Source organism: Gossypium hirsutum, chromosome A05 (assembly GCF_007990345.1).
Source record: "Gossypium hirsutum isolate 1008001.06 chromosome A05, Gossypium_hirsutum_v2.1, whole genome shotgun sequence".
NCBI classification, from domain to species: Eukaryota; Viridiplantae; Streptophyta; class Magnoliopsida; order Malvales; family Malvaceae; genus Gossypium; species Gossypium hirsutum.
The window spans coordinates 107,606,011-107,632,627 of record NC_053428.1 but is presented as its reverse complement, the minus strand read 5'-3'; the positions used below and the strand labels follow the sequence as shown (position 1 = coordinate 107,632,627).

The 26,617-nt window shown below is 34.3% G+C and overlaps 1 protein-coding gene and 1 long non-coding RNA gene across 3 annotated transcripts; both read left to right on the top strand.

The window, feature by feature from the left end:
• Positions 1–19,354: 19,354 nt before the first annotated feature.
• On the top strand, positions 19,355–21,628 carry LOC107961419 (uncharacterized). Its single transcript, XR_001701288.1, has 3 exons — positions 19,355–19,398; positions 19,871–19,954; positions 21,583–21,628. It is a non-coding gene; the product is annotated as an uncharacterized lncRNA (long non-coding RNA).
• Positions 21,629–23,923: 2,295 nt separating this feature from the next.
• Positions 23,924–25,524, top strand: LOC107959505 (flavonol synthase/flavanone 3-hydroxylase). 2 transcript variants are annotated; one of them, XM_016895576.2, is made up of 3 exons: positions 23,924–24,453; positions 24,555–24,882; positions 25,086–25,524. In XM_016895576.2, exons 1-3 carry the CDS (start codon positions 23,987–23,989, stop codon positions 25,296–25,298), a joined length of 1,008 nt encoding a protein of 335 aa, XP_016751065.1. In that variant the 5' UTR covers positions 23,924–23,986; the 3' UTR covers positions 25,299–25,524. The 2 variants fall into 2 exon arrangements, with proteins under 2 accessions (XP_016751065.1, XP_040970387.1); XM_041114453.1 differs by having other exon boundaries at positions 23,945–24,453; positions 25,030–25,524.
• Positions 25,525–26,617: the final 1,093 nt, after the last annotated feature.

Genomic DNA, 26,617 nt, shown 5'->3' with positions numbered 1-26,617 from the left:
GGGTCAATATTTTGATTATTTATCAGAAAGTGTCATTTTTCCCGAAAGCTCGTCCACGTCAGCGCAAAGTCGGGGGATGTGTCAACAAAACGCTCCCCTAGGGACGCGTTTTGCCCCGCTCAAACGGTCACTTGACCGTTTGAACTCCAACGGTAAAAAAAAACTATAAAAGCTCTCACAATTCTTTCTAAATTCTCTCCAAATTCTCTCAATTTTTGTCAAAGCTCTCTTTAATTTTTGCAAAAAAAGCTCTGTTTAAATTTTTTTGAATTAGTTTTTTTTTTAAATTAGAAAAATATACGATCGTGTTAGCAATGGCCGGAGAATTAATTCGTCTTGATAACAAACACATATCTGTCGATCAAATGACAATGGTAAGTGATAAGTTTCATTAATTTTTGAATACTATTTAATTTTTTTCATTTTTTCAATTTTAATTATTTTTTATTTTATAATTTTTTATAACAGTATGTAGATAAGGTGTTGCAATGCTATATCCGTAATATGTCTGGTCCTCCGTCGCTGTTGATAGAGAATTACCTGCGGGAAGTAGGTTTTTGACACGTGGCCACGATAGGCCGGTGGTGTAAGTTGGACCCGAAACTAATCAGTCCGTTGATAGAGAGGTGGAGACCCAAGACGTACACTTTCCATCTTCCATGCGGAGAGTGTACTATCACTCTAGAAGACGTGCAATTGCAATTGCAATTGCGATTTCTAGTGGATGAGTACACAGTCACCGAATCCGCTCAATTTGCTGATTGGGGAGCCATATGCTACGAGCTTTTGGATGCTATTCCAAATAATATTAACGGAGGTCGGATCGAGATGGGCTGGTTATGAGACACATTCTCGGAGCCGGATAATGATTCGACTGAACTAGAAAGAATACGATATGCTCGGGTATACATTCTTGAGATGATTGGAGGTTATCTAATGCCAGACTTGTCACAAAACCGCGTACATCTGAGATGATTGCTGAAACTCGTTGATTTTAGAACAGCAGGTGAATTAAGTTGGGGGTCTGCCGTGTTAGCAACATTGTACCGGAAGATGTGCAGGGCGATGCGACCGAATAAAGCCAAAACCGGAAGATGCCTATCACTATTGCAATCATGGGCATGGTTACGCTTTCTATTTTTACGTCCTCGAGTGAACCACCCATATACATTCCCACTAATAACGAGGTAAATTTTATATTAGATTTTACAATTATTACGTAGATTTAAAATATAATTGTATGCTAAAAAATTATTTAATTAGGTGGAACCATTCAGTGAGTTATGTTGGAATACCCACATCTCTTGAAGATATACGGCTTCTATTAAACCAACGTTCGGAAGCACAAGTAAGTATTAAATAAAATATACATACATAATAAAATAGTCATTTCGTATTTCGTATTTATTATTTAGTATTATGTATATAACTAATATTTTTATCATGTTCATATAGTTTCAATAGACACCATACGATGATCCGATAATTCGGGCAGTAATTCCGGATAAATTTTTTCAAAATCCGATTATTTTCCATGTGAAGATCTCATTGGTCAACTATGCTATCGTGGAGATGCACCAGTCAAATAGAGTATTACAGCAATTTGAATTCTGACAACTGGTTCCCGTGGCACCTGAGGTGCTCGATGATGAGCATAAAATCGACTTACGACTATTGGATACGAATTGGCCGAGACACTGGTCAGAATATATCAAAATGTGGGAAAATCAGTATGACTATATACCTACTTAGGAACCGATTATTATTCCTGAGTTAGCATGCGTGCCGGAATACATGTCATGGTTTAGGATCCATGGCAAGCCATATTTACAGTCAGAAAAAGAGAGGCGATGGCAAATTCGAGCATAAAGGGAACAACGAGGCCCTTTAAATCCAAGAAGAATGGATGACGATGCGGGCCCATCAACAGCGCCCACATAGTCACCGGACCCATCAACAGCGCCCACACAGTCACCAGGCCCAACACTTCAACCGATGACACCCATATCACAGCCTTTTCAGATTATGCCAGATGCATATCCTAGCCCTTATATGTACCCTAACCTTATATGTTTCCTTTTCCCAGTCCTATGGAAGGTTGGAATGCATGGCCCGATTCATCTCCGTTCTCAATTACTCTGATTCAACCGCCAATCAATAGGTTGCCGTCGCATGAGGGATCGCACGAGGCTCCGTCGGGGAGCTATTCTTTTTACAATTACTCATCGCCTTATGAGATTCAAACACTTCCGCCATGAGTGATGCAAACACCTCCGCAGTCATTATTCTATCAAGGTGGGTCATCCTCCCAACACCCACAACCAGATCCCCTGCCGGAGGAACCACAATTTCTGCCGGAGCAACCACAACCTTCGCCGGAAACTGAACCAAGGAGGAATCTAGTGCGTAACCGTGGAAAACCCCCATGTGGCACTGATTCCAACCAGCACCAACATTGATTTTTTTAATATATTTGTAAATACTTTTTTATATAGTTTCAATTAATAAAATAAAAGTGGTTTTTAATATTTTAGTTGTACTTTACTTTTTATAATTTTAATAAAATAAATGTTCTTTTAAATTAGCCAATATTTTTTATTAAAATAAATGTTATTTTAAATACGAAAATATTTTTAATATTTTTAATAAAATATAAATAATACAACATAATTTTATTACAACAACTATAGCTATTCCGATTTGGACATGATCGAGTTGTATAGCCTGGGTTTCTACACCATCCGCACAACTTTTGTTGGTTTGTTCTTTCTCGGATATCCATATTGCTACGTATTCTAGTCGAGCAAGGTCGACCCTTTGGTTTGCGACGTAATTCTCTATCCGGTAATAGCTTAAACGGAGCAAGCGATACAGATGACCACTTACATTCATCTAGGATCGGTGAGAATACGTGTCTCCACACGACATATGTAGTGGGATCCAGACGAAGAGTCTGACAAGCTGCAATTACATAAGCGCATGGATAACGTAGCGCGTCAAACACCCCACAGTCGTAGGTCCAATTTCTCAAGTGTACACGATATTGCCCACCAATAATACATTGGTTCGATCTGTCAAACTTCGTCACACAAAACCATAAGTTGTCGCGATCATGACACATTGTGTACATGGTATTGGCCCGTGCCTTCGCCTTGTTAATCCTCATAATACATTTGCGCACCATACATGACCTCACTTCATTTAACCTTTATAACTCGCTGCTTGCTTTAAAAATAGTGCCGCTAAACGAAAATATGTCTCTCGCACAACCGATGTTATTGGCAAATGACGCGTTCCTTTTAAAACAGAATTTATGCATTTAGCCAAGTTTGAAATCATATGACCATATCGTAGGCCGCCGTCATATGCTTGTGTCCACTGTTCAAAAGGTATGTTACAAAGGTAATCTGCGCCTTCTTCGTTAATTGAACGCAAAACCGCCAACATGTCATGAAAACGGTCCTTATTTATTTCATACCCTGCCAATAAAAGTTGATAACAAAAATTACATACCACTCTTCCATTCAGAATAAATTGAATATTACAAACGAAATTATATTAATAGAGATTAAATAACCATGTTGGTCACTTGTCGTCATTCAGTTGTAAATAGATATTGCCCGTAGTAGTTGGATGTAACGTGCCTTAGGCAATATCGATGGTGTGTGCGATGCCATTGGCTTTCTTGTCACTCAATTGCGGTTAGTATTTTAGTGCCCCGATCTGATAAAACGCATATATCAAGTTGGGGGCAAACATGCCTCCTTAACCTAGAAAGAAAAAAATCACAGTCATCAGCTGACTCCCTCGGTGTTATTGCAAACGTAATTGGAAAGATTTTCCTATTGCCATCCTGTGTCACAGCTAGAAATAGCTGATAGGCATATCTACTATACATGAAGGTACCGTCAATTTGTGTCAATGGCTTGCAGTATAGAAATGCGTACCGGTATTGCTTAAAACTCCAGAACAGACGCTTGAACACTTGGCATCCACGGAGCAATCGGTCGTTGTAGTATGCAGGTGCCGTTTCAAGGTCTGTTATGCAACATGGGACATATCTCTCCAGCACTTGACACCACTGCCACACTTTATTATATAAAGCGTCCCACCTACCATACGTCTTTTCCAACACCTTCTGCTTAGCTATCCAAACTTTATGGTAAGAGGGTGTGTAGTTCAACTACGAATATTGATAATTAAGACCGACACTGAAGTCTTCAGATCCGCCTTCATCGTCGGTAGTATTCATCTAGCTAACATATCTGAATCCATCTTGGAATGATCTTGTGAAACACCTGTCAACGAAGTACGTTAAATAATGCAACATTACGTAATAACAATATTATTCAAAAACCCTAAACACCTAGTGATATTGTACCGCTAACACATGTATGTGGACCTTTGTACTTTTTTATCTCCCACAAGTCTGTCATTTTTCTCAACGAGGCCATGATTTTTCATGAACATGTATTGTCTTGCACTGCACACTTGGCCTCAAACTTATCGAACTTGGATTTAACCATGTTGTAGTTAACCTTATTTATGATGCTATGTTGTTTCAATGCACCAAGAAAGTTATCCTTATTGGAAAACTCTCTACCAACTTCCAATTCACCCGAATCCAATGACGAACTTGTACGGTCACGCCTTCTGTGTGGTAGCTCTGGAAACTCCAACGCATCATCTTGAGATTGATCGACATTATGCATGTGGGCTGGAGGCAAGTATGCCCTGAATTACGGATCTTCTTCTTCTTCATCTGAACCCTATTCAACATCTTCAGATATGGTTGGAACAGGCTCCAGTTCTGAAAATAATGGAACTTCTGCACTATCGGGGCCGGGATCTCGAGGTGGATCCATATCGAACTCATCATCTGCAACAAACGAGGTCTCCTCTCCGGTGGATGTCGTAGGGAGTACATCATCCCTTTTTCTAGATATTTCATAACATCCCCAATTCGATGTGGATTACCAACCACTAGAAGTTGATGTCATTCCCCAGTACGTATTTCCAGTATCAAACATTGACCCACCGAGGTACATGTCCCATCCACTAATAGAGTATCATGCAGGGGTTGTGTATTCCATACTGCTACCAAACACAAACATTTTTGTGCTTTGTTACCCACTAATGGAATGTCGGGCAGGGGTCGTGTATTCTTTTTGAACAACAGTAGATGTTGAAGTCGCAAATGCATCATTTAGAGATGAAAATTGTACATATAACTCAAAATAGGGTGATCCACTAGCAAGATGAGTCTGCACCATTGCCTCTAAGCTACGAGGACCTTTTATATTGAATGAGTCATATCTCACGGGATCAACCGAAGCACAAAATTGATACTTAATAGACAAAACTTTCATTGGCGTCGGTCCGAAAATTTTACGCCTAATTCTTTTACCAAGTTCTGTCAAATCTATGTTCTGTTTAAAAACCAGTCGCGCTATGTTCTCCGATTAAAAAACAACGGCGTTCTCAGTGTCACAGACCTCACCATCATAGTAAATAACAACACTAATATGTTCACTCATCTTCAGTTTCTATTTTACTTTAGCCTCAATTTCTCTTGCTATAACTTATGCAACCTAAGAATGAAATTTGGCTCATATATAGTCTAAGGTCAAAAAGTAACTACTGTAGCAAAAGAGCATCCACGTGAGAGCTTTTTTTCCGTAATTTTACTGACAGTGCATCCTACTTAAAGCGTTTTGGACACTATTTGTTCAGAAACGTCTTCTTAAAATTATTTTTTCAGATACTAATGTAGCAAAAGAGAGTCTATGTGGGAGCTTTTTTCCGTAATTTTGTTGACAGTGCATCCTGCTTGAAGTGTTTTTGACACTATTTATTCAGAAACGTCTTCTCAAAATTATTTTCTCTAATACTATTGCAGCAAAAAAATAAAAAAATTTATATATTGATTTTTTAAAATTAATAGTTAATTTAATTAATTAACCTTAATAACCCTAAACCCTAATTTAATTGATTCTTTTAAATTAATAATTAATTTAATTAATAAACCATAAAAACCCTAAACCCTAATTTAATTGATTTTTTACAATTAATAGTTAATTTAATTAATTAACCCTAATTTAATTAATTTTCCCTTAAAAATACTAAAACCCTAAACTCTTAAAACCCTAAACTTAAACCCTAACCCTAAACCAATCAAAAAACTTTAACCCTTAAAAAGGGAGCAAAACGCTCCCCCAGGGACGCGTTTTGTTAACACGTCCCCTGACTTCACGCTGATGTGGACGTGCTTTAGGGAAGATGACCCTTTCCGATAAATAATTAAAATATCGGCCCATTTCGATAAATAATGTTATAAAAGGACCCTTTTTTAGTAAATCAGCCCTAAAAAAACACCCAAACCCTTTTAATCTTATTTTCCACTAATCGGAGAACATATGATGTCTAAACAAAATCTATTAAAATATTGAAGCAAGTGCAAAAGGTACAAGGAAGTCCCTTTACTTTTTGCTAAGAAAAGTAAAAGTGCAGAAAATTTAAAGAGGAAATTCTAAAAATTTAACCTAAAGGAATATACTATTAAGAATCTAAAAGTGACTTATATAGTCTGAGACAATTGATCTACATTTGGTAATTATGCCCTCACTTAACATTTGACTTAAGCTTGATTGGATTGAAGACTACGCTTCAGATGTTCCCCTTGTTAGGCACTAATGTTGTATCACCTTGGGTATTTGAAAGCTTTAGTGTCATGACATTGTCCTCAGGCGACATGATATCCTTAACTTTGGCAACTGTGCTCGATGTTACGACCTCAATAGCTTAGAGTTGCAACCACATAGGTTAGTGTCGTGACTTTTGAGACAGACTACTCAAGATTGCAATTTGGTGAAGTCCAACACCAAGACATTCATGTCGCAACGTTGGCCTCAGCAGACTTCTCTTCTCATTTTCAGCTCAACCACATTCTTGAAATAAGCTTAGTTCAAACGTTAAACCCCTAATGGTATAAACTTGTCATTTTATTCCAAAAAAATATAGAAATGCAATCAACACTAACATTGAACATGAAATTTAATAATTAAATAAAAGTAATAAAAAGCGTTGTAAAATACTTGAGAATAAGCTCTTTTAGGGTCTTAAGAGCTTAATTTGACATATATAAATATGGAAAGTAAGTTCTCTCTATAAAAAATTGATAAAGATCGTAATTCTCAAAAAATAGAATTTATTCTTAGGAAACAAATTGCCACTTATGAATAATGTATAAAGTGTACTTTTAGGTCAACTTGTGCTCTCTATTTATGGGGAGAGGTACAAGAATCTTGTTGGAAAATCGTGTTTGAAAAATGCAACAGAAAATAGGTTTAAGGGAAAATTTGAGTCTTAATTTTTTTTTCAAAAACAAGAACTTGTTTGTTTATCTAAAGTAATAAACACTTAATCAAAATCATATATTAATGATTTGTCTAGGATGAACGCTTTGACCAAGTAGTCTTCTTTGATATCCTCAAGCTCACGTCTACCAAGTGTGGACTCACTTCAAATAAAAAAAAATCACAAAATTACCAGTGAGGCAATTTCGTAATTTCTTTAAACTTTTGAGGTTAATTTGTAAATAGCAAGAATATCTCTAAATTTTTTTTGAAATAATTTCTTTAGAGAATTTTCTCTCTACAACTTTTCTTAAATTCAAGTGTATGAGAATAATGACTCATGCTCTCTTTATATAAAGAGAGTTTAGAGAGAGTTCAACTAGGATTAGAATTAATCATATTAATATTAAACTAATAAAATATTTTCTAGATAAATATTAAATTAAATTTAATATTAAATTCATTAAAGCAATATTATCTTTGGAAAAATTAATTTGAAATCAAGTTACCCGATATAGTCTCACTAGGAGTCTAATTTTTTTTAACTACTCTATCACCGGAGAACCATTGCTACCAACCATCCACCAGTCGCCAGATCGCCACCCTGCCCGGTGGTGCCATCGCCAACGCGACTCCCCCGGCACCTCGAACCGTCGTCGTTTTGCCCAAATGGACCTAACCAGCTTGGTGTCTCCCCATGAGGCTGTCGACGTCGTGGCTGGAGCTGGGCTGATAATTTGAATGGTTGGCTCTATGCCCAGCCTCCATTTTTTCCTGACCAACAAGTGTCTGCCTAGGCCGATCGTTCAAAGACAAGCCGCACGTGGTGCAACATCCCTCGATTAGGCAACTCTATTTGTATCATTGTTCCCTAACATATCATCAAAATCATCGTTACCTTGACTTGTATGTTGTTGCCTGCATGTAGAATGGACAATTTCTTCCTCTCTCTCTCTCTCTATAATGGATCCTACCTTTAAGCAACTCTATTTGCTCTCAACTCCTCAATAAGCTTCTCAATCCGTGCATTTCTCTCATCTTTATGTCTCTGCTTTTCCATCTACTCTTGGATGAATTAAAGTGTAACGCCCCAATTTTCGGGAATTCTGTGAATGTTGGCATAGGTTTAATTATGTTAGTGGGCCTCTAGAAGGCCCAAGCTTAAGATAGAACCCGGCAATTTTAGTTAATTTTTGTTCCATAAGAAAAAGAGGGTGAAATTATGAAATAGAACCTATGTGAAAATGTTTGAAAATTCTATAAGCTAAATTGAAGTGGCCAAAAAAATAGGAGTGCAAAATAGGAGGATTTGCATGACAAACCTCCCATTTTACATGAAGTGGCTAGCCATCATGTTGTTGTAGACAATATGAGCACTTGATATCCATAACTCATGGTACAAATTGATAATGGGTTAGGTAAATATTCCATGATAATGGATTAGGTAAATATTCCATGATAATGGGTTAGGTAAATATTCCATGATAATGGTTTAGGTAAATGTTCCATGATGGGCATTTCATGTCTTTTGTATTAAAGAATTAAATGGATGAAATATGAAATTTTATTAAAAGAAAAAGGGGTGAAAAGAACAAAGTTTTGTCCATCTTTGTTCATCATAGCCGAAAGTTAGAGAAGAGAAAGGAGAGGAGAAAGCTCTTGAATGTTCGGTCACTTGGGGAAGAAAATTGAAGGTAAGTTCATTGTAGTTTGCTTCTATCTTGATGTTCATGAGTTCTTCTTGATTCTACCTTAACTCTTGAAGCATATTTTAGTTTTTAGTTGTGTTGTGAGCATTTAGTCATGAATTAAAATGAAGGAAATGGTTGTTGTTTCATGTTCTTTTGATGAAAAATGGAAGATAGGTGAAGTTGAGCCAAATAAATGAGCATGCATGTGCCTTAGATGCTAAGGGGAAAAATCGGCTAACATGTTGTGCTTTAAAATGATGAAATGGAGATTATACTTAAGTAAAATCATAGATATGTGATGATTGATTGGTGATATACATGTTTAAATAACAAGCATGCAAGTTAGGTGTGATAGAGTGATTTGGTAATAAATCTGCTTGGGACAGCAACAGTAACGTGACTTTGGAAAATCACCATAAATTGTGGGAGATGAGTTAGAAGCTGCACAAATTATGTAATTAAAGCTTAATGAGTCTAGTTTCAAATGGAATAAACGAGAACATATTTTGAATTCTGTATAATGAGAAATTATTCGTAATGAAGAGTGGTCAGATTAGTCAAACAGTGAAACATGGGAAACTTTAAGAAAAATCTGGTATTGATTGGTCATACCAAAAATTCTGAAAATTTTATGGATAGAAGATATATGAGTCTATTTTCAGGAAAAATTAACGGCACTTGATTTGGAGTTTCGTAGCTCCAGTTATAAATAATTTAGTGACTGTTGCTCAGGAAGACAGCTTGCAGTGAAATTATGATTATGTGGTAAACACTGACAACAATTTGTTAAGGAGTTGCTTATTGATTTCTTATAAGCCTACTCTGATCTGTAGGTGTGGTTGGCCGAATATTGTAAGGGGTTAATACGTAGTTCGTATTTGAATAGTTAGATTAACGTGTTAGTAATCCAATTGTAGGCGGTTCGTGTGTGGATCTCGTCAGCATATCGTCGCAAACATGTGTGTAACTGACACTCTCTCATAGACTAGACTGGCAAAAGCCGAAAAGCTGAAATACCGAAAAATCGGTATTTTGGGAATTTGCGAGTGTGCGAATGCTCATAAGATAGTTGGGTTTGTATATTTGGTAATCTAAAGTAATAAACTGTAGTACGTGCGATTTCGTACATTTTGATAATTTGGGCTTAATGGGCCAAAAATCGGGTTCATGGGCCAACGGGCCCAATTCGGTAAGTATGCGCGATAAGTGTTCTGATAGTACGTAAATAGTTAGGATATGCATGAAAACCCTAAAAGTAGCTAAATTACTATAATACCCCTATGTATGGAAAATTACTGTTATACCCCTAGGTGCAAAATTACCGTTATACCCCTAGGGTTAATTTTGACTGAAAAGCATGACGATCTGATTCTGTATGATGTATGCCATAATTATATATCTGTTGCATGGGGACATGGGTTATATTATGGAGGAAGTGTCCTGGTGGCTATGCCACAATTATCTGATCTGGTGGCTCTGCCACATATATCTGTTCTGGTGATTATTTGATCTGGTGGCTCTGCCACATATATCTGTTCTGGTGGCTCTGCCACAATATCTGTATCTGGTGACTTTGTCACAATATCTGGCAGCCTCGCTGCGATTTCTGTGGTGTGTAGCGGTTGGGTGGGTCGAGTAGTCTCCCCACATGGTGTAAGGCTGGTACGGGGGTGGTATGGATGAATCTGGGTTGGGTTTCTGCATAAACATGTAATATCTGTTCTGTTCTGTTATGGGCCTATGGGCTTTGTTCTGAATTCTGTTCTGGGCTAAGGCCAACTTATTCTATTTCTGTGGTTTGAGTTGATATAGGCTATGGTTGGGTTAATTTACACACTGAGTTTCCCCAAACTCACTCCTTTTATTTTCATCCACGCAGGTAATCCCCAACCATAGTGGGCTTGGAGCTATGAGGGAATTCGAAGTGGCCACCCGTTCTGAACGTTTGATTTTCTTCTGGTGAACTGGACATCCTTTTTAATTACGTTTGAGGTTTTGGGCTTTTAAATGTAATAAGGCCGCTTATTTATTTTGATGGTTTTTATATGTTTTATTAAGATAGGTAATATTTATATTTAACTGTTGAAATTGGATAGCTTTAGGGCGCGTTTTCAAAAATAGTAATTGATTTCAAAATAACACGAAAACAAGCAAAGCTTCCGCAATGAAGATATTTTCCAAAATTAATCACTTTTCCTAAAAAGGACTTAATCAAATCGGTTTCCTAGAAATATACATGACGTTAAGGTATGGCAATGGCGGTTTGCATGTCTAGGATTGGATCCGAAGGGAGTTTGGTACTTAAGCAGTCCGATGGACTCACCTCCTCTTTTTCGGTTTCCTACCTGGTGCACAGCTTCCATTCATTTTAACCTATAATGAAATCATCTTTTAAAACACTCAGTAAGTTTTCTTTCTGGATCGGAAATGTTTTGAATGCTTCGATGTGGCATGTCGGATCCGGCCATAACGTCTGGGCCGGGTAAGGGGTGTTACATAAAGTTTACTATATACATTTGAACCACAATCAAAATTCCAGTAAATAATTATACCAAATCAAAGTTCATGTATCAAATTATATATTGAATCAAAGTTGACATCTAGTTTTAAAATTAATCTCTTATTTTAATTATATTAATTTAATGGAAGGTGCCTTAGTTTCAAAAAAACTAAAAAGAGTGAACTCAATTGGATACTTTCAACAACAACTTGATAATACATATCATACCAAAAATAGAATCCCATTCCTTATAATTAGTTCAAGGTGTGTCATTACTATTTTTTTAATTATGTTATATTGATTTTTTTTCATTCAAACTTTTTTTAATTATACTATTTTTTTCCAATTTTGTAGGTGAGTTATGTACAAAGAAATTAAAAGTTGATACGGCCAAATTAAGTCTTATTTTGTATCATTCTTAAAACGTAATTTTGTTTACCAAAATTTTGGTCCTTTTCATGTTATTTTTTATAATTAGTATTATTAATAAAATTTGTCTTATTTTATTGTTTTCTTTTTAGTTTTTTTAAATTTAAATCAGTTAATTAAAATTTACTGTTTATTAAATAAAATTTATCACACTAATCATTTATATATTACATTATTAAAAAATAGGGTAAACTACACCCATGGTCACTTTCGTTTACCTCAGATTATATTTTAATCACTTATATTTGAAATGTTACGTTTTAGTCACTTACGTTATCGTGTTGTAACATTTTCGTCACTGAGCCGTTAATTTCCATTAATGGTGTAGCGCTAAGCTGACGTGACATGCTAAATCATCATTTCAAACAAAAATTTTAGGTTAAATTATACAATTGGTCTCATTTTTTTGTTTAGAGCAATTTATTTTTTTATGTTATTTTAACTTCTTTTTTTCATTCTCTTCTGCTTTTCCCTTTATTTTCTTACATTTTCCATTTCTTTTAACGTCTTAGGAAGTCAAATTGGCAGTGAACAAATAAGCAAGAAGTTGAAAGCTATCATTGCTTATAACCAAAACCCATAAACCCATACCATCTGCTAACTATCAAAACCCTCCACCACCACCCTTTATCTTCATTTCATCCACTAACACCTTCACTACTACCATGACCTCCTTTAGAAAACATCTCAAAAAATCCCCAACTTTTGGACTACCCAAGATTGAATCTCCATCATCGACCATTAGATCGGCTCTCTCTCTCTCTCTCTCTCTCTCTCTCTCTCGATAATTAGTGGATGGTATGGGTTTATGGGTTTTGGTTATAGGCTATGATGGCTTTTGACTTCCTACTTCTTTCTTAACTGCTAATTCGACTTCCTGATACGTTAAAAGAAATAGAAAATGTAGGAAAACAAAGGGAGAAGAAAAAGAGAATAGAAAAAAAAGGAAAGTTAAAATATCATAAAAGAAAATTTTAAACTGCTCAAAACGAAAAAAATATGGGAACCAATTGTATAATTTAACCTAAAATTTTTGTTTGAAATGATGATTTAACATGCCACGTCAGCTCACCGTTACAATTTTTGTTTGAAATGATGATTTAACATACCACATCAGCTTACTGTTATACCGTTAACGGCAATTAATGGCTCAGTGATTAAAATGTTACAAGATGATAACATAAGTGACTAAAATGTAACATTTCAAGTATAAATAACTAAAATATAACTTGAGATAAACAAAAGTAACCATAGGTGCGGTTTAGCCTAAAAAATATTTGAATAATTTTATATTAACTAAATATGTTTCACTATAGGTTTGAATATCGATAAAAAACTAACCCTAAACCCTAATTTTTTTATTTATAAAATTCCCATTAAAATTCTCATTTTGAAGCTAGATATGAAGCATTTTATAAAATAAATTTTCTCATTTCAATTTTTTTTTAGCGCTCTACATACATGGAAGCACAAATTTGAAGTATTTGTAAATAAAAAAAAAAGAAAAAGAAGAAAAGTTTCGGTTTAAAAAAATTAGTAAATAATTTTGGTGATTCATCTAATTTCATAATCCTCCTACCAAACTAGGCTTACATGAAATAATATTAAAAAAATAAAAAATGATTTTTTATATTTAAGAACACCCAATATTTGCAAATTATATAATACTTCAAATCTAATGAAATATATATTATGCTTACACGGAATGGCAACTGAGGAAGCTACGGGCTGCGGAGGTTTTTTTAGAGACGAGGAAGAAATTGTAAGAGTTTTATTCTCGAGAACATGTGATGTCATTAATGCAAATTCAGCTCAATTAGGAGCAATAATTACAGCGTCGGAAGTAATAATTGAGATGGGGTGGAGGGGGATCTAATTTGATTATTGTTAAAATCGGTCACTGGTGGCGTATAACTAGTTATTGAACAAAGACAGGAGACCTTGGTCACAACAAACTACATTCGCAGATATGGAAATGAGACTAGCCTGTGTGCGTGAGATAGCATTTTCAAAAGCAGAGCATTATGGCAATGAAATGATAGTAACATTAGTGACAACAAGTATTAATCGCAAGGTTATGTTCAAGGCGTGGTGGTGAATGTTAGATTAGTAATTGAAAGGCTTGGTTTTCATGTTATAATAGCTTTTGTGACAATTGTATTGTTTAACTAGAACTATTGTTCTGTTACTTTTAAATAGAATAGTTTGAATGAAGCAAATATATATATATTATGCTTACAAATCTAAGAAAAAAAAAGAAATAAACATAATTTAAACTTTTGAAAACACCTTTAAAAACCATTACCTTTTTGGATTTAAGTTGTCTAGAGAAAGATAAAAGCATGATAAATTGTTTTAAAAAAAGAAGATGTTTGAGTAGGAGTAAGCATTTGATTAAATCGAGTGAAAAAATTTCGAGTTGATGAGTTCTATTTTATTATCCTAATTTGATTTGAATTTTTTTTCAAATCGAGTTGAATCAAATTTAGTGAATTGTTCAAGTTAAATTAAAAAAAAATTAAACATGCCAAATTAAAATCTTATTATAGTATAACTAATTTCATGTTACAGCACATAAATTTGAAACAATATATATATTAACAAAGTAAATATTGTGTAATTATATTTTCTATGACATTGATTGATTTTTTCACTAATCATATATATTAACAAAGAAAATTAAATTTTAAGGTCTTTCTTAATTTTTAACAACTTAAAAATTTTATTTATAGTTTTTTTTAGGTTAGTTTAAACATATTTAAATTAATATAATTAATTATGAGATACAATACTTAAAGCGAGCCTAGTAACTAATCATTCGCATTTTGTAGGCCCATTAAAGGGATAGATGCTGGCCATGAGTTTTGAAGCTACTCCATACCCAAAGTGAGGATTGAACCCTCGACCACTGATTAAGATAAGAAAAACTCTTACCATCTCATTTAACTCCGTGATTGATACATGTCAATTTTTTAAGATTATTTGTGGAATAAAAAAATTATACTACCAGAATATCGCAATAAATATATCTTAAAAAAGCTCCACATTTTTCTTAAATTAAAAATTCTACATAAAGTTGATTTCATTATGAGTTATAGTTTTAAGTCTGGGTCATGAAATTTCCATGGATGCAAATGTGGTTGAGTGTCGCATCTTTGAGGTTTAATGTATTTAATGAAGATGGTAAATATATAGCCACCTACTTTTTGTGATAGCTCCAAAGTCTTGTAGGCGAGTTTAAAGCAACTTTATGCCTCCCCAAGCCCAAAACCACGTAAATGAAATTGATGAGACATCGAAACAAAAAAAGCATCCATCCATACTTAGGAGAAATGGAGTTGAAGTTATGTAGACGAGGGATGTGACCTAAGGGCTAAGAGGAGAAAACAAACAGACCTTAGAGATGACTGCTCCATGGTATAATATCTAGAAGACCCAAAGACAAAATGTTTTGTTTTATCAATAATCACCATTCCATCTCCATCAAAATCAGCCTACCATAAGCAATGTTAATCAATCTACCATAGTTTTCTCTCTTTGTTATGTAGACAAAAAGCCCCATTCCTCCACCAAAAAAAATCCCCCTTAACTCATCTTCTCAATCACTACCCATTTCCTTCATAACTCTCCATAAACTTCAATTCTTTCTACTTAAGTCATCATAAAAATTTATTTCTGTTCCCACCCATCCACCTACCAATAATTTACTATTTATTTTGTTCTTCATTCTCTTTTTAAGTTATATTTTGTGCATTTAATTCTCTTTTTAAGTCGTTATACCTAAAAAATCTTAAAAACCCATGTTCATAGTATATAAAAAAAATTATATATGGTATCTCAATCATAATATACATATATTTATATACAAATATAAAATTTATTTGTTTGATTTAATGTTATAGATTTAATTCAATATTCATCACGTCAAAAATTTACCTATTAGACTAACATGAGAAAATATTGTAATTGTTTATTATTTTTCAGTCTTATAAATTAAAAGGATCGCGATAATAAATTTAAAATATTTTATTTTTTGTTATTTTTTTTATTTTTTTATTTCATCTACAAATTGTAAAATTAATTATAACTTCAATTAAAATTAAAAAAAAATAAGTTGCAAAAAGAAAAAGGAAGACGTGGCTAATTTTGAGACACGGATTGGGACAGGAAACTAGGGGCAGGGGATTTCTACTCAATAGGATAGGGGAAAAATTATTTTGATTAAGATCAAACCAAAGATATTTGCAAATCAGTAGTTGTTTTTAGTTAGGTATATTGAATTTATTTGATGAGAAAATAGAAGAATGTTGCATTGAAATTACCTCAAAACATAGAGGGCAACCATGGTGGATTGTTCCTACCACACATGGATGGTCATTTTTTTAGAAGAATGGTGCATTGAAATTACCTCAAAACATAGAGGACAACCATGGTGGATTGCTCCTACCACACGTGGATGGTCATTTTTTTAGAAGAATGTTGCATTGAAATTACCTCAAAACATAGAGGACAACCATGGTGGATAGCTCCTGCCACACATGGATGGTCATTTTTTTTAGGCGTATTTGAATAACTACAACATTTTCGTACAATGAATGCAAAAGGAAATTGATTTGAAATATTAGATGTTAAAATATATGAATATGGATAGAGTTGATCATGGGTCAGGTTGAATTTAGATCGAGTTAATGTAAAATTTTAGATCCATTTTGTAGGTTCAGGTTTGGTCTGAAAAATAGTTATAAAATTTTACTCAAGCTCGATCCAAATAAAAAATGCTTAACCTGAACCCAACTTGACATTCTGTATTAATTTTTTTTATATAAAAAAAATTTAAAAATATAATACATCAAATGCACTTAAAGCATAAAAATAAATATTTCTCAACAAATTGAAAATACATTCAAAAAAGTCTTTATACTTAAATAATACTAAGATAGTTGCAACTTAGTAAGTAAATGCCTCTAAAATAGTAAAAAAAATAAAACAATAGTTATATAATATCCAAACAATAACAACAACAAAATAGTAGCAATATAATAGCAAACCGGCAGCCAAACAACAGTGAAATTTTTTTGGCAAATTCAGGCTTGGTCAAAAAACTTACCCAAGGCCCAACCTATTTAGAAAATAGGCCTTACTTTTTGTCCAAGCTCATTTTTCGGGCCTATATTTTTACCTAAACTTTCTCACTTTTCAAACGGGCCTTCGAACCTGAATGGATAACCCAACCCACTATCATGTCTAATACGAAGTATGGTTACAAAACATTTAATAATATAAAATGAATACATTATTTTTTAAATGTAAAATGAACAACAAATAAAAAGAATCAAAATTATCCTATGCAAAGATTTATCAATAATCTCTTTAGCAAAATACGTTTAATCAATTTAACTATAGAGTCTTTTATTGACAAAAATAGGGTAGTCTCTTGAATTTTATTGATAAACCTCGAGGGTATATATATCTATACAGTAGCAGTTACGTAGAAATTAAATTACTAAGAGATAATATCTCATAATAATATCCTATTAGGAATTAAATTGCTAAAAGATAATATCCCATAATAATATCCTAAAACCCCCCTCAAGTTGGAGCATGCAGATCATAAATGTCCAACTTGCTAAGAAGATATTCAAATTGCGGTTTACTAAGTGCCTTTGTAAAAATGTTAGCCAACTAAACGAAGGTCGGAACATAAGAAGGTGCAATCAACCTATCCTAGATTACATCCTTAACACAATGACAATCCACTTCAATATGTTTAGCACGCCCGTGAAATACGAGATTCTGTGCAATATGTAGCACAAATTGATTATCACAAAATAAAGGAATTGCTTTAGGATGATGAACACCTAAACTCGATAACAAGGCCTTCAGCCACTTCAGGTCACAAATGACAAAAGTCATTGACCTATATTCAACCTCAACAAAAGAACGAGAAATAGTATGTTATTTCTTAGTTTTCTAGGAAATAAGAGATTGTCCTAGAAAGACAAGCCAGCCAGTAAGCAAATGCTAAGTTAATGGACAAGCAGCCTAATCCGAATCACACCATCCTTTTAAGGACAAATCACTATCAGATATCAAAAGAATCTCTTGGCCAGGAAAGCCTTTCAAGTATAGACAACATACAAAGCCGCGTCCCAATGCTCTTGCCTCGGCTCATGCATAAACTGGGATAAAACATGAACCGAGCATGCCAAATCAAGTCTGGTCACTACTAAACAAATCAAATGACCCATTAACCGTCTGTACGACTCAAGATCAGACAAAACTATCCCTATAACATGTGCTAATTTATGATTTTACTCTATTGGCGATCCTACGGGCTTTGCTCCCCAAAGACCCGCCTTCGAAATAATATCAAGTGCATATTTCCTTTGACAAAGAAATAACCCCAAAGAGCTACAAGCTACCTCTATCCCCCAAAAATATTTCAAAATACTAAGATCCTTCATATGGAAGTAAGAACTAAGATACCTTTTAAAAATTTTCAAAGCAACGGAATCGTTCTCAGAAATAAGCAAATCATTAACTTAAACCACCACATTAATGCATACAGATCCCTTAGTGTATGTAAAGATAGAATAATTAGAATATGATTGAAGAAATCCATACCCTTTCAGTGCAGTAATAAGTTTCTCAAACCAACATCGAAGGGCCTGTTTCAATCCATACAAAGGCTTGCACAAATGACAAACCATTCCAAGCTTATTTGGAGAAAAACCTGGAGAAAGCTTCATGTAAACCTCTTCATTAGGATAATAACTATGCAGGAAGGCATTTTGGACATCTATCAAATGTAACTCCCAATTTTTTGAAGTTGCAATAGCTAAGCAAGCCTGAACAGTCTCAATTTTCGCCACAGGTGCGAAAGTTTCATTATAATCAATACCTTATACCTAGTGATTACCAAAAACAAAAATATGAGTTTTAAGTCTTTCAATACTTTCATCAAAGTTATATTTAATGTAACAGCCCGATTTTGGGCCTAGTCGGAACAGTGGTTTCGGGACCACTATTCCGAGGCCAGAGAAAATTATTTTAGTATTTTTTATGTGTTATAATATGATTTTATAAGTGCATGTTAATTTTGGTATATTAATTTTAGCGATTTCTAATCCAATTTCGAAAAAGGACTAAATCGCGTAAAAAGTAAAAGTTGTGTTTTAATACCTAAAGGTGTTAAATTGCCTTGTATCTTAAATTGGGGATCTTTAAAGTGAAATTAGGCCATTGAAAGTGTGATGGCCGGCCATGGGAGACAAAATAGTTGAAAAGTCAAAATTAGACAAAATAGTTTTATTATTAACAAATAAAAAAAAAAGCTATCATTTTTCTCTTCCCCTTCACCGAAATATGCAGCAAAGAAAGGGTTTTGAAGCTGGAAAATTTCAGCAACATATTTCCCTTGCTTGTAAGTGATTTTAATGTCTTTGCTTGATGATTTTTGTATTTTTGGAACCCCTAAAGCATAAGCTTTCATAAGAGGGGATTATTTTGCAAAATGATGAAGAGTCTAGGGTTTTACCATGAGAGTAAATGTGTTGTTTGTTGTGTTTTTATGGAAGATTAGGAGTCCTAGTTGTCTAATAAACAACTTTTGTGAAAGAATTTGCATGAAAATACCTTAAAAAGGGCTAAATTGCTAAGTTGTAAAATGAGTTGTAAATGTGTAAAATAGTTGAAATTATGAGTTGCTATAGTTATGAAAATGGTTCATCTAGACTCAAGGAGTAAAGAAATGTGATAAAAATTAATTTACGAGCATTGGGGCAAAAGTGTAAATATGCAAAAGTTTAAGGGTCAAAATGAAAATTTGTAAAAATATGATTTTTAGACCCATATGAATATTGTGACTGATTGGTAGGCTAACTGTGATGTTATAGATGATGAAAATTGAGACTTGGACCTAGAACGGAAAGAAATTGATTTATGGACGAGTATGTCTTTTTCACCTTTGTGGTATCGAGGTAAGTTCATGTGTAAATAATGTAGCATAATTGTTATTTTTAAGTTATTGATGTTAAATATATGATATGCTGATTTCTATCATGAAATATATGCTTTGTGGTTATTTTCGAATAAAATGCAAGTTATGTGTATTATCTGTTAAATATAAAGTGCTACCGAGTATTGGTTTCGGTATTTTACGGAAGACGGCAAGGAGATTTGTTTGAGGAAAATCCCGTTTGAACCTTAGGAATAGATTAGGATACAAGTGACATGTCACTAGGATGATTGAGCATCCAAACTCGTTGAGTTGAGTCCGAGTTCACTTATGGATGCGAATGTTCGAACTCGTTCAGTTGAGTCCGAGTTCGTGAGATGTAACTAGGCATCCGAGCTCGTTGAGTTGAGTCCGAGTTCACTTATGGATGCGAACACCCGAGCTCGTTGAGTTGAGTCTGAGTTCACTTATGGGCGGGTTACATGGTAGGTTGGCTACATATGTGGCACTTATGCGCAAACTTTCCATGTATCCGAATTATATTTCGATGTGTTCAACGGGTAAAATTCTACTCAAATGGAGGAATACTCGAGATGAAAGGGACGTATTAGTAAATGTTGTGAAATGGATACTTTGAACAGGTATGTACTTAACCCTCGGGTTGAAAACTCGACATAACAACAATATGGTAAGATGATAAATGAAAATGTGATATGAATGTCTCGGTGATGATTATACAAACGATGTTGTATTAATTTTGTGAACAATGATCATGAATGAGTAATTTAGCCTTGACAGATTTGAGTTACTGCAGTAGTGTAACTTTGAAAATACACTAAAAATAGTGGAAAATGAGTTAGAGGCAGAATAAAATATGGGATTAAAGCTTAATGAGTCTATTTTCACATGAAAGAAACAGGGGAAGAAAAAGAATTCCATATTGTGTGATATTTGAATTCTTGTGAAACCGGGTCTGAATGAATTCGAGATTCCCTGTTCTGACTTTAGAAATTCACCAAAAATTGTACAAAAATTATTAAGAGTCATACCTTACATGCATGGATTCCTTATTGAGTCTATTTTTATGGGAAATAAACGCCATGGTCGTTGGAATTTTGTACAGGGATAAATTCGGTTTGTAGTGCACAGGGGTCAGAGTGGTCACACCCTGAAATAGGGGAGACTTTAACTAATAAACTGTACTAATTGGCCCAACCAAAAATTCTAGAAAAATATTAGTAAGTAGACATATGAGTCTAGTTTCAAGAGAAATAGACGAGAACATTACATTATTCGAGTTTTGTACTATGAGATAATTGAATTTTAGTACAGAAGGGTCGGAACTGTCAGACAGTGAATCAAGGGTAACTTTGAGGAATAAATTGTACTATTTGGCTTAACAGAAAATTCTGAAAATTTTATGGAAGAAAGGAAAATAAGTCTAGTTTCAGGGAAAATTAACGGAACTTAATTCGGAGTTTCGTAGCTCCAGATATAAATAATTTAGTGACCATTGCTCAGAAAGACAGCTTGTAGTGAACTTGAGAATATGTTGTAAACATTGATAAAACAAGTTAATGGGTGCTTATTGTTTTCATATGAACTTACTAAGCGAAAGCTTACCCCCCTCTTCTTTCCCATGTTTTCTAGAGTTTCCAGGTTAGCTCGGGTTGGAGGCCGTCAGAGATATTATCACACTGTCAAGCTAACGCTATTGGTGTAGTGATTTCAAGTACTTTGAGCCTATGGCATGTATAGGAGTTTAAATATTAGAGTATGTGATATGGCTTTAACCATATGTGTTGGCCTATTTTGATTATGGGGTTGTAAATCTATTTTAATTATGCATGCATGTGCTATGGTATTATGTGATGAGTTTATAATGATTATAGTATGAATGTGATAAAGATGTGAGTAAAATCTATTATATCTATTGCATGTGAAATTGCCATAATCATGACATGTTAGGAATGTTTAAGTACCTAATTTTGCCATGTTGTATGTTATTGTATAAGTATGCGTGAATCTATTGTGAGTGTGACAAAATGGCTTGGAAAATAGCCTTGTATTTGTCTAGGTTTTTGTACACGGGTTTGGGACACGGGCGTGTCCCTAGCACACGGGCGTGTGCTCTATACCCACACGGGCGTATGAAGCCTTGATGCAAGAGATTTTCTAAGTTTTTCATGAGTTCTCGGTTGGGTCCCGAACCACTCCGGATGTATGTTTTGGGCCTCGTAAGCCCGTATATGGGACAGATTGTATGTGAAAATAAAAGTTTTTAATTATTTGAGATTTCATAGCCCTGTTTAGTATGGAAGTGTTAGTAAAAGTCAGGTAGCACCTCGAACCCCGTCCCGGCGTCGGATGCGGGCGAGGGGTGTTACATTTAATCTTGTACACCCACTTACTACCCAGCACTTTCTTTCTAGAAGGAAGTGTTTCCATAGACCAAGTGTCATTATCCTCCTAAGCACAAATCTCCTTTTACATAGCATCAAGTCATCCTGCATCCTTCATAGCCTCTTTAAAAGACTGTGACCCGACCCCTGCAGTAATAGCTACAAGAAAATTTTGGTGTTTCACAGTAAATTTGTTACAATTAACATAATGCGCCATAGGAAATGGAGTACCTAAGGTAGGCTCTGAAATAGGTGAGATGGGAGATGAACTTTTCTTTATGATAGTATGAGTGACAAAATCCCGAAACTTCGTAGAAGGAAATTTCTCCTTATACCCTCATCCCAATTCAAACGCATCATTACCCAAAGCCCCTTATACCATCATGTCATTGGAGAAAGAACTCATACGTGACAAACTCACAGGCTACAGAGTAGCAAACGGAGGAATTGTAGCAGGTTGTAACACCTCTGATTCACTAAAATATGTATAAAAAATTACGTTTGCACTCTCATATGGAAAAGCAACATTGTCAAGCTCAATGGTTGCGACATTTCCATCCAAATATGAAAAAATATCCTCAAAAAATTCACATCACGGGACATAAATAATTTTTTAGAATTTAGATCATATAAATACCAACCCTTTTTGCAAAAAGGGTACCAAAAAAAAACACACTTTCGACTTCGACTAGCAAACTTATCACCCTTAGAATGTTGGTTATGAGCAAAACATAAGCAACTAAACACATAACTATCATCAAACAAAGGAGGGCTACCAAACAACATTTCATAGGGTGTTTTATTGGAAGAAGAGGTGAAGGAGTTTGATTTATGAGATGAGAAGTAGCCAACACACACTCCCTTTAAAAAGATATAGGCAGATTTCCTTTGAAAACGCAAAGCACGGGCTATATTTAAAATATATTGATGTTTCCTCTCCACTCTTCCATTTTGTTGAGGAGTACCAATACAATATGTTTGAAAAACAATGTCATTTGCAAGAAAATAATCATTGACACAATTAAATTTCGTCCCATTATCACTTCTAACACACTTTATTTGTTGAGAAAATTGACGACCAACCATAGCAATGAACGACATGAAAACTTTGAAAACCTCATTTTTATTAGCCAATAGATATACACAACCCGAGAGAAATTATCAACCAATGTCAAAAATAAGAGATCCACAAGATGAAGGAGTGTCATAAAACCCCCATAAATCACAATAAACTAACTCAAAAATACAAATGGCTTTTTGTTCACTAATTGGAAAGTTATTTCTAGTTTCCTTAAAATGATGAAAGAATTTTTTTTTCAAAAACTTTACTCAAATGCCATGACAAAAATAAGATAATCTCTACATTTATATATTACAAAGAAAATTGGAGTACTTTTTATTGCATTAAATTTTAAAATAGAATATAGATTCACTATATTATCTTGGGTGATTTATTAAAATTAAAAGTTTTTTTACTCGATTTGATTCGATGTAATCGAATGATTACTACTAATTCTATTAGTTGGAACTCTAAAGGGAAACTAACGTCATTTATTTATTTATTTTTATGTTACTAGGACATTTGCTATAAATAAGGGAACATGTAAAGGCTAGGTGAAGCAGTTTTCTAAAGGGATAAAAAGAGGAGTCGGATGGAGGTGGAGCGAGTCCAAGCCATTGTTTCATCATCTCTAACTGAAGACAATATCCCAACAGAGTTTATTCGACCCGAGGATGAACAACCTGCAATCACAACATTTCATGGTCCCATCCCTGATATCCCTGTAATCGATTTCAGCGACCCTGATCAGGATAATATCATCCGTTTGATTGCCAAAGCTAGCAGAGATTGGGGGATATTCCAGGTTGTGAACCATGGGATACCCCTTGATCTAATCCAAACACTGCAACTAGTTGGAAAGCAGTTCTTCAATCTACCACCAGAAGAGAAAGAGGTGTATGCTAAGCCTCCTAGTGCACACACCATTGAAGGGTATGGAAGCAAGGTTGGGGAAGATGTTAATGGTAAGAAGAACTGGTCTGATCACCTTTTCCACAGGATATGGCCTGCTTCATGTATTAACCACCAGTTCTGGCCCAAAAATCCTCCTTCTTACAGGTGATTAAATCCATAGTTTATGCATGATATAATCATTTTTCTTGTGCTTTAATTTTTAATAAGATTATATATTAAAAAAACAATTATTGGTTTGGTGGTAGAGCGGTGAACGAAGAGTATGCGCAAGAGGTGAGAAAGGTGGTGAATAAACTGTTTAAACGGCTATCAATAGGGCTTGGGCTTGAAGCAGATGTCCTGAAAGAAGGAGCAGGAGGAGAGGAGATTGAGTATCTGATGAAGATAAACTATTATCCGCCATGTCCACGTCCTGATCTTACTCTTGGGGTTGCTTCCCACACTGATCTTTCTGCCATGACTGTGTTGGTGCCCAACGAGGTCCCTGGATTGCAGGTATTCAAGGATGACCATTGGATTGACGCCAAGTACATCCCTGGCGCCCTCATTGTTCACATTGGCGACCAAATTGAGGTGTCTTCATTTTCCTCATTCAATGCTTTTTATTATTCTTTCAGTTTAAACATACTTCAACGTGTATACATTAACTTATAAAAAAAATTTTAAATTACTCCATTATACTTTTAGATATTTAATGTAGCTTTTTTATTTGAAATGCAGTTTTAGATGTGAGGAAATTTTTATAGGATTTAAAAGTAATTGTATAACAAATGTAGATACTAAGCAATGGAAAGTACAAGGCAGTCTTGCATCGGACGACGGTAGATAAGAAGAAAACAAGGATGTCATGGCCTGTATTCTTGGAGCCTCCAGGGGAATTTGTGGTTGGGCCACTTCCTCAGCTTGTTGATCCTCAAAATCCTCCTAAATATAAGCCCAAGAAATTCAAGGACTATAGTTATTGTAAACTTAACAAATTACCCCAGTAAATGAACCCATAAATATACTTATAATAAATGAATTGCATGCCCTATTATTTTTCTTTTTATGTATTATCCAATAATAATTGTGTGTTGGTTGTATCAAAAAAAACAACTGTGTTGTATTTGGCCCAAAATAGAAAATTGTGTGGGGGTATGCCCCAAAAATTTCCGTATTTTCTTATATGTAATAAAAGTTTCTAATTTAATAAAAAAGAGTTCTCCTTAGTAAAAAGAGTTTTTGTTTTGATAATGATAGACAACTCTAACTTGTAATATGTTTGGTAAAAAGTGAGTAACTCTATTTTAAAATATCTTAAATATTTTTAATTAGAAATTATTTCATGGACCATTCCCACCACATTATTCATAGTCACTTTTCAATTATTTAATGACATTTCAATTAATTTTTCCATTTCATTGGTACATAATTTTAGCAATTTTTTTATCCTGAATCTTGAACCCCGATCCCAGAACATTGAACCTTAAGCCTCGAACCCGAACCACTAATCCTCAGGGTTCGGGGTTCAAGTTTAAGATTTAGGTTCAAGTTTGGGGTTTGAGCTTGAGGTTTAGGGTTTAAAGTTTGAGATTCACATTTGGGGTTTAAGGTTTGGTGTTCGAAATCAATGTTTAAGGTTAGGGTTTTGGTTTTGAGGTTTAGGGTTTAGGGTTTAAGATTTTGGGTTTGAGGGTTAGGGTTAGGGGTTCAGGGTAAAAAAATTACTAAAATTATGCGACAATGACATGGGAAAAATTGTTGAAATGTCATTAAATAATTGAAAAGGGACCATAGATGATGCAACGGGAAGGGTCCATAAAATAATTTCTCATTTTTCATACACCCATATTATAAAAATGGAGAGTTCTAAGGTCAGCTCTTAAAAAGAAAGAGTTTAGAAAGAGTTTATGGTGAGTAATAATTTGTTAGCAGCAGTAGAAGAATAAATTATTTATAATTTTATAGTATTTTCTGTATATTATTTAATTTATTATGACTATAATTTTTTTACTAGAATATAATAAAGTTTTGAGAAAAATTAGTGAATTCCTTATTATAAAATTATTGAATCTCTTACAACTTTATACTGTTATCTAATTTCTTAACTTTGTAAATTATTGGTTAACATATGAAATTACTAACATTCTTAAAAAAAATACTAAATTTCTTATAGAATTATTGAATTTTTTACAGAATTACTGAATCTCTTACAAAATTGTTGACATTCTTATAACATTGTAATGTATATCAACATCACTAAGGCTAGAAGAACTAAGCTAAAGGTACTAAAAGGGATGGAGATAGATGTGATTGAAGAGTATGCGGC

What these genes read in the sequence shown, in the direction of transcription:
- LOC107959505 (XM_016895576.2), top strand. Translation starts at nt 23,987, where the DNA reads ATGGAGGTGGAGCGAGTCCAAGCCATTGTTTCATCATCTCTAACTGAA. An exon ending in AAAAATCCTCCTTCTTACAG is followed by an intron (nt 24,454 to 24,554) that starts GTGATTAAATCC and finishes GTTTGGTGGTAG; the next exon opens with AGCGGTGAACGAAGAGTATG. An exon ending in ACATTGGCGACCAAATTGAG is followed by an intron (nt 24,883 to 25,085) that starts GTGTCTTCATTT and finishes TAACAAATGTAG; the next exon opens with ATACTAAGCAATGGAAAGTA.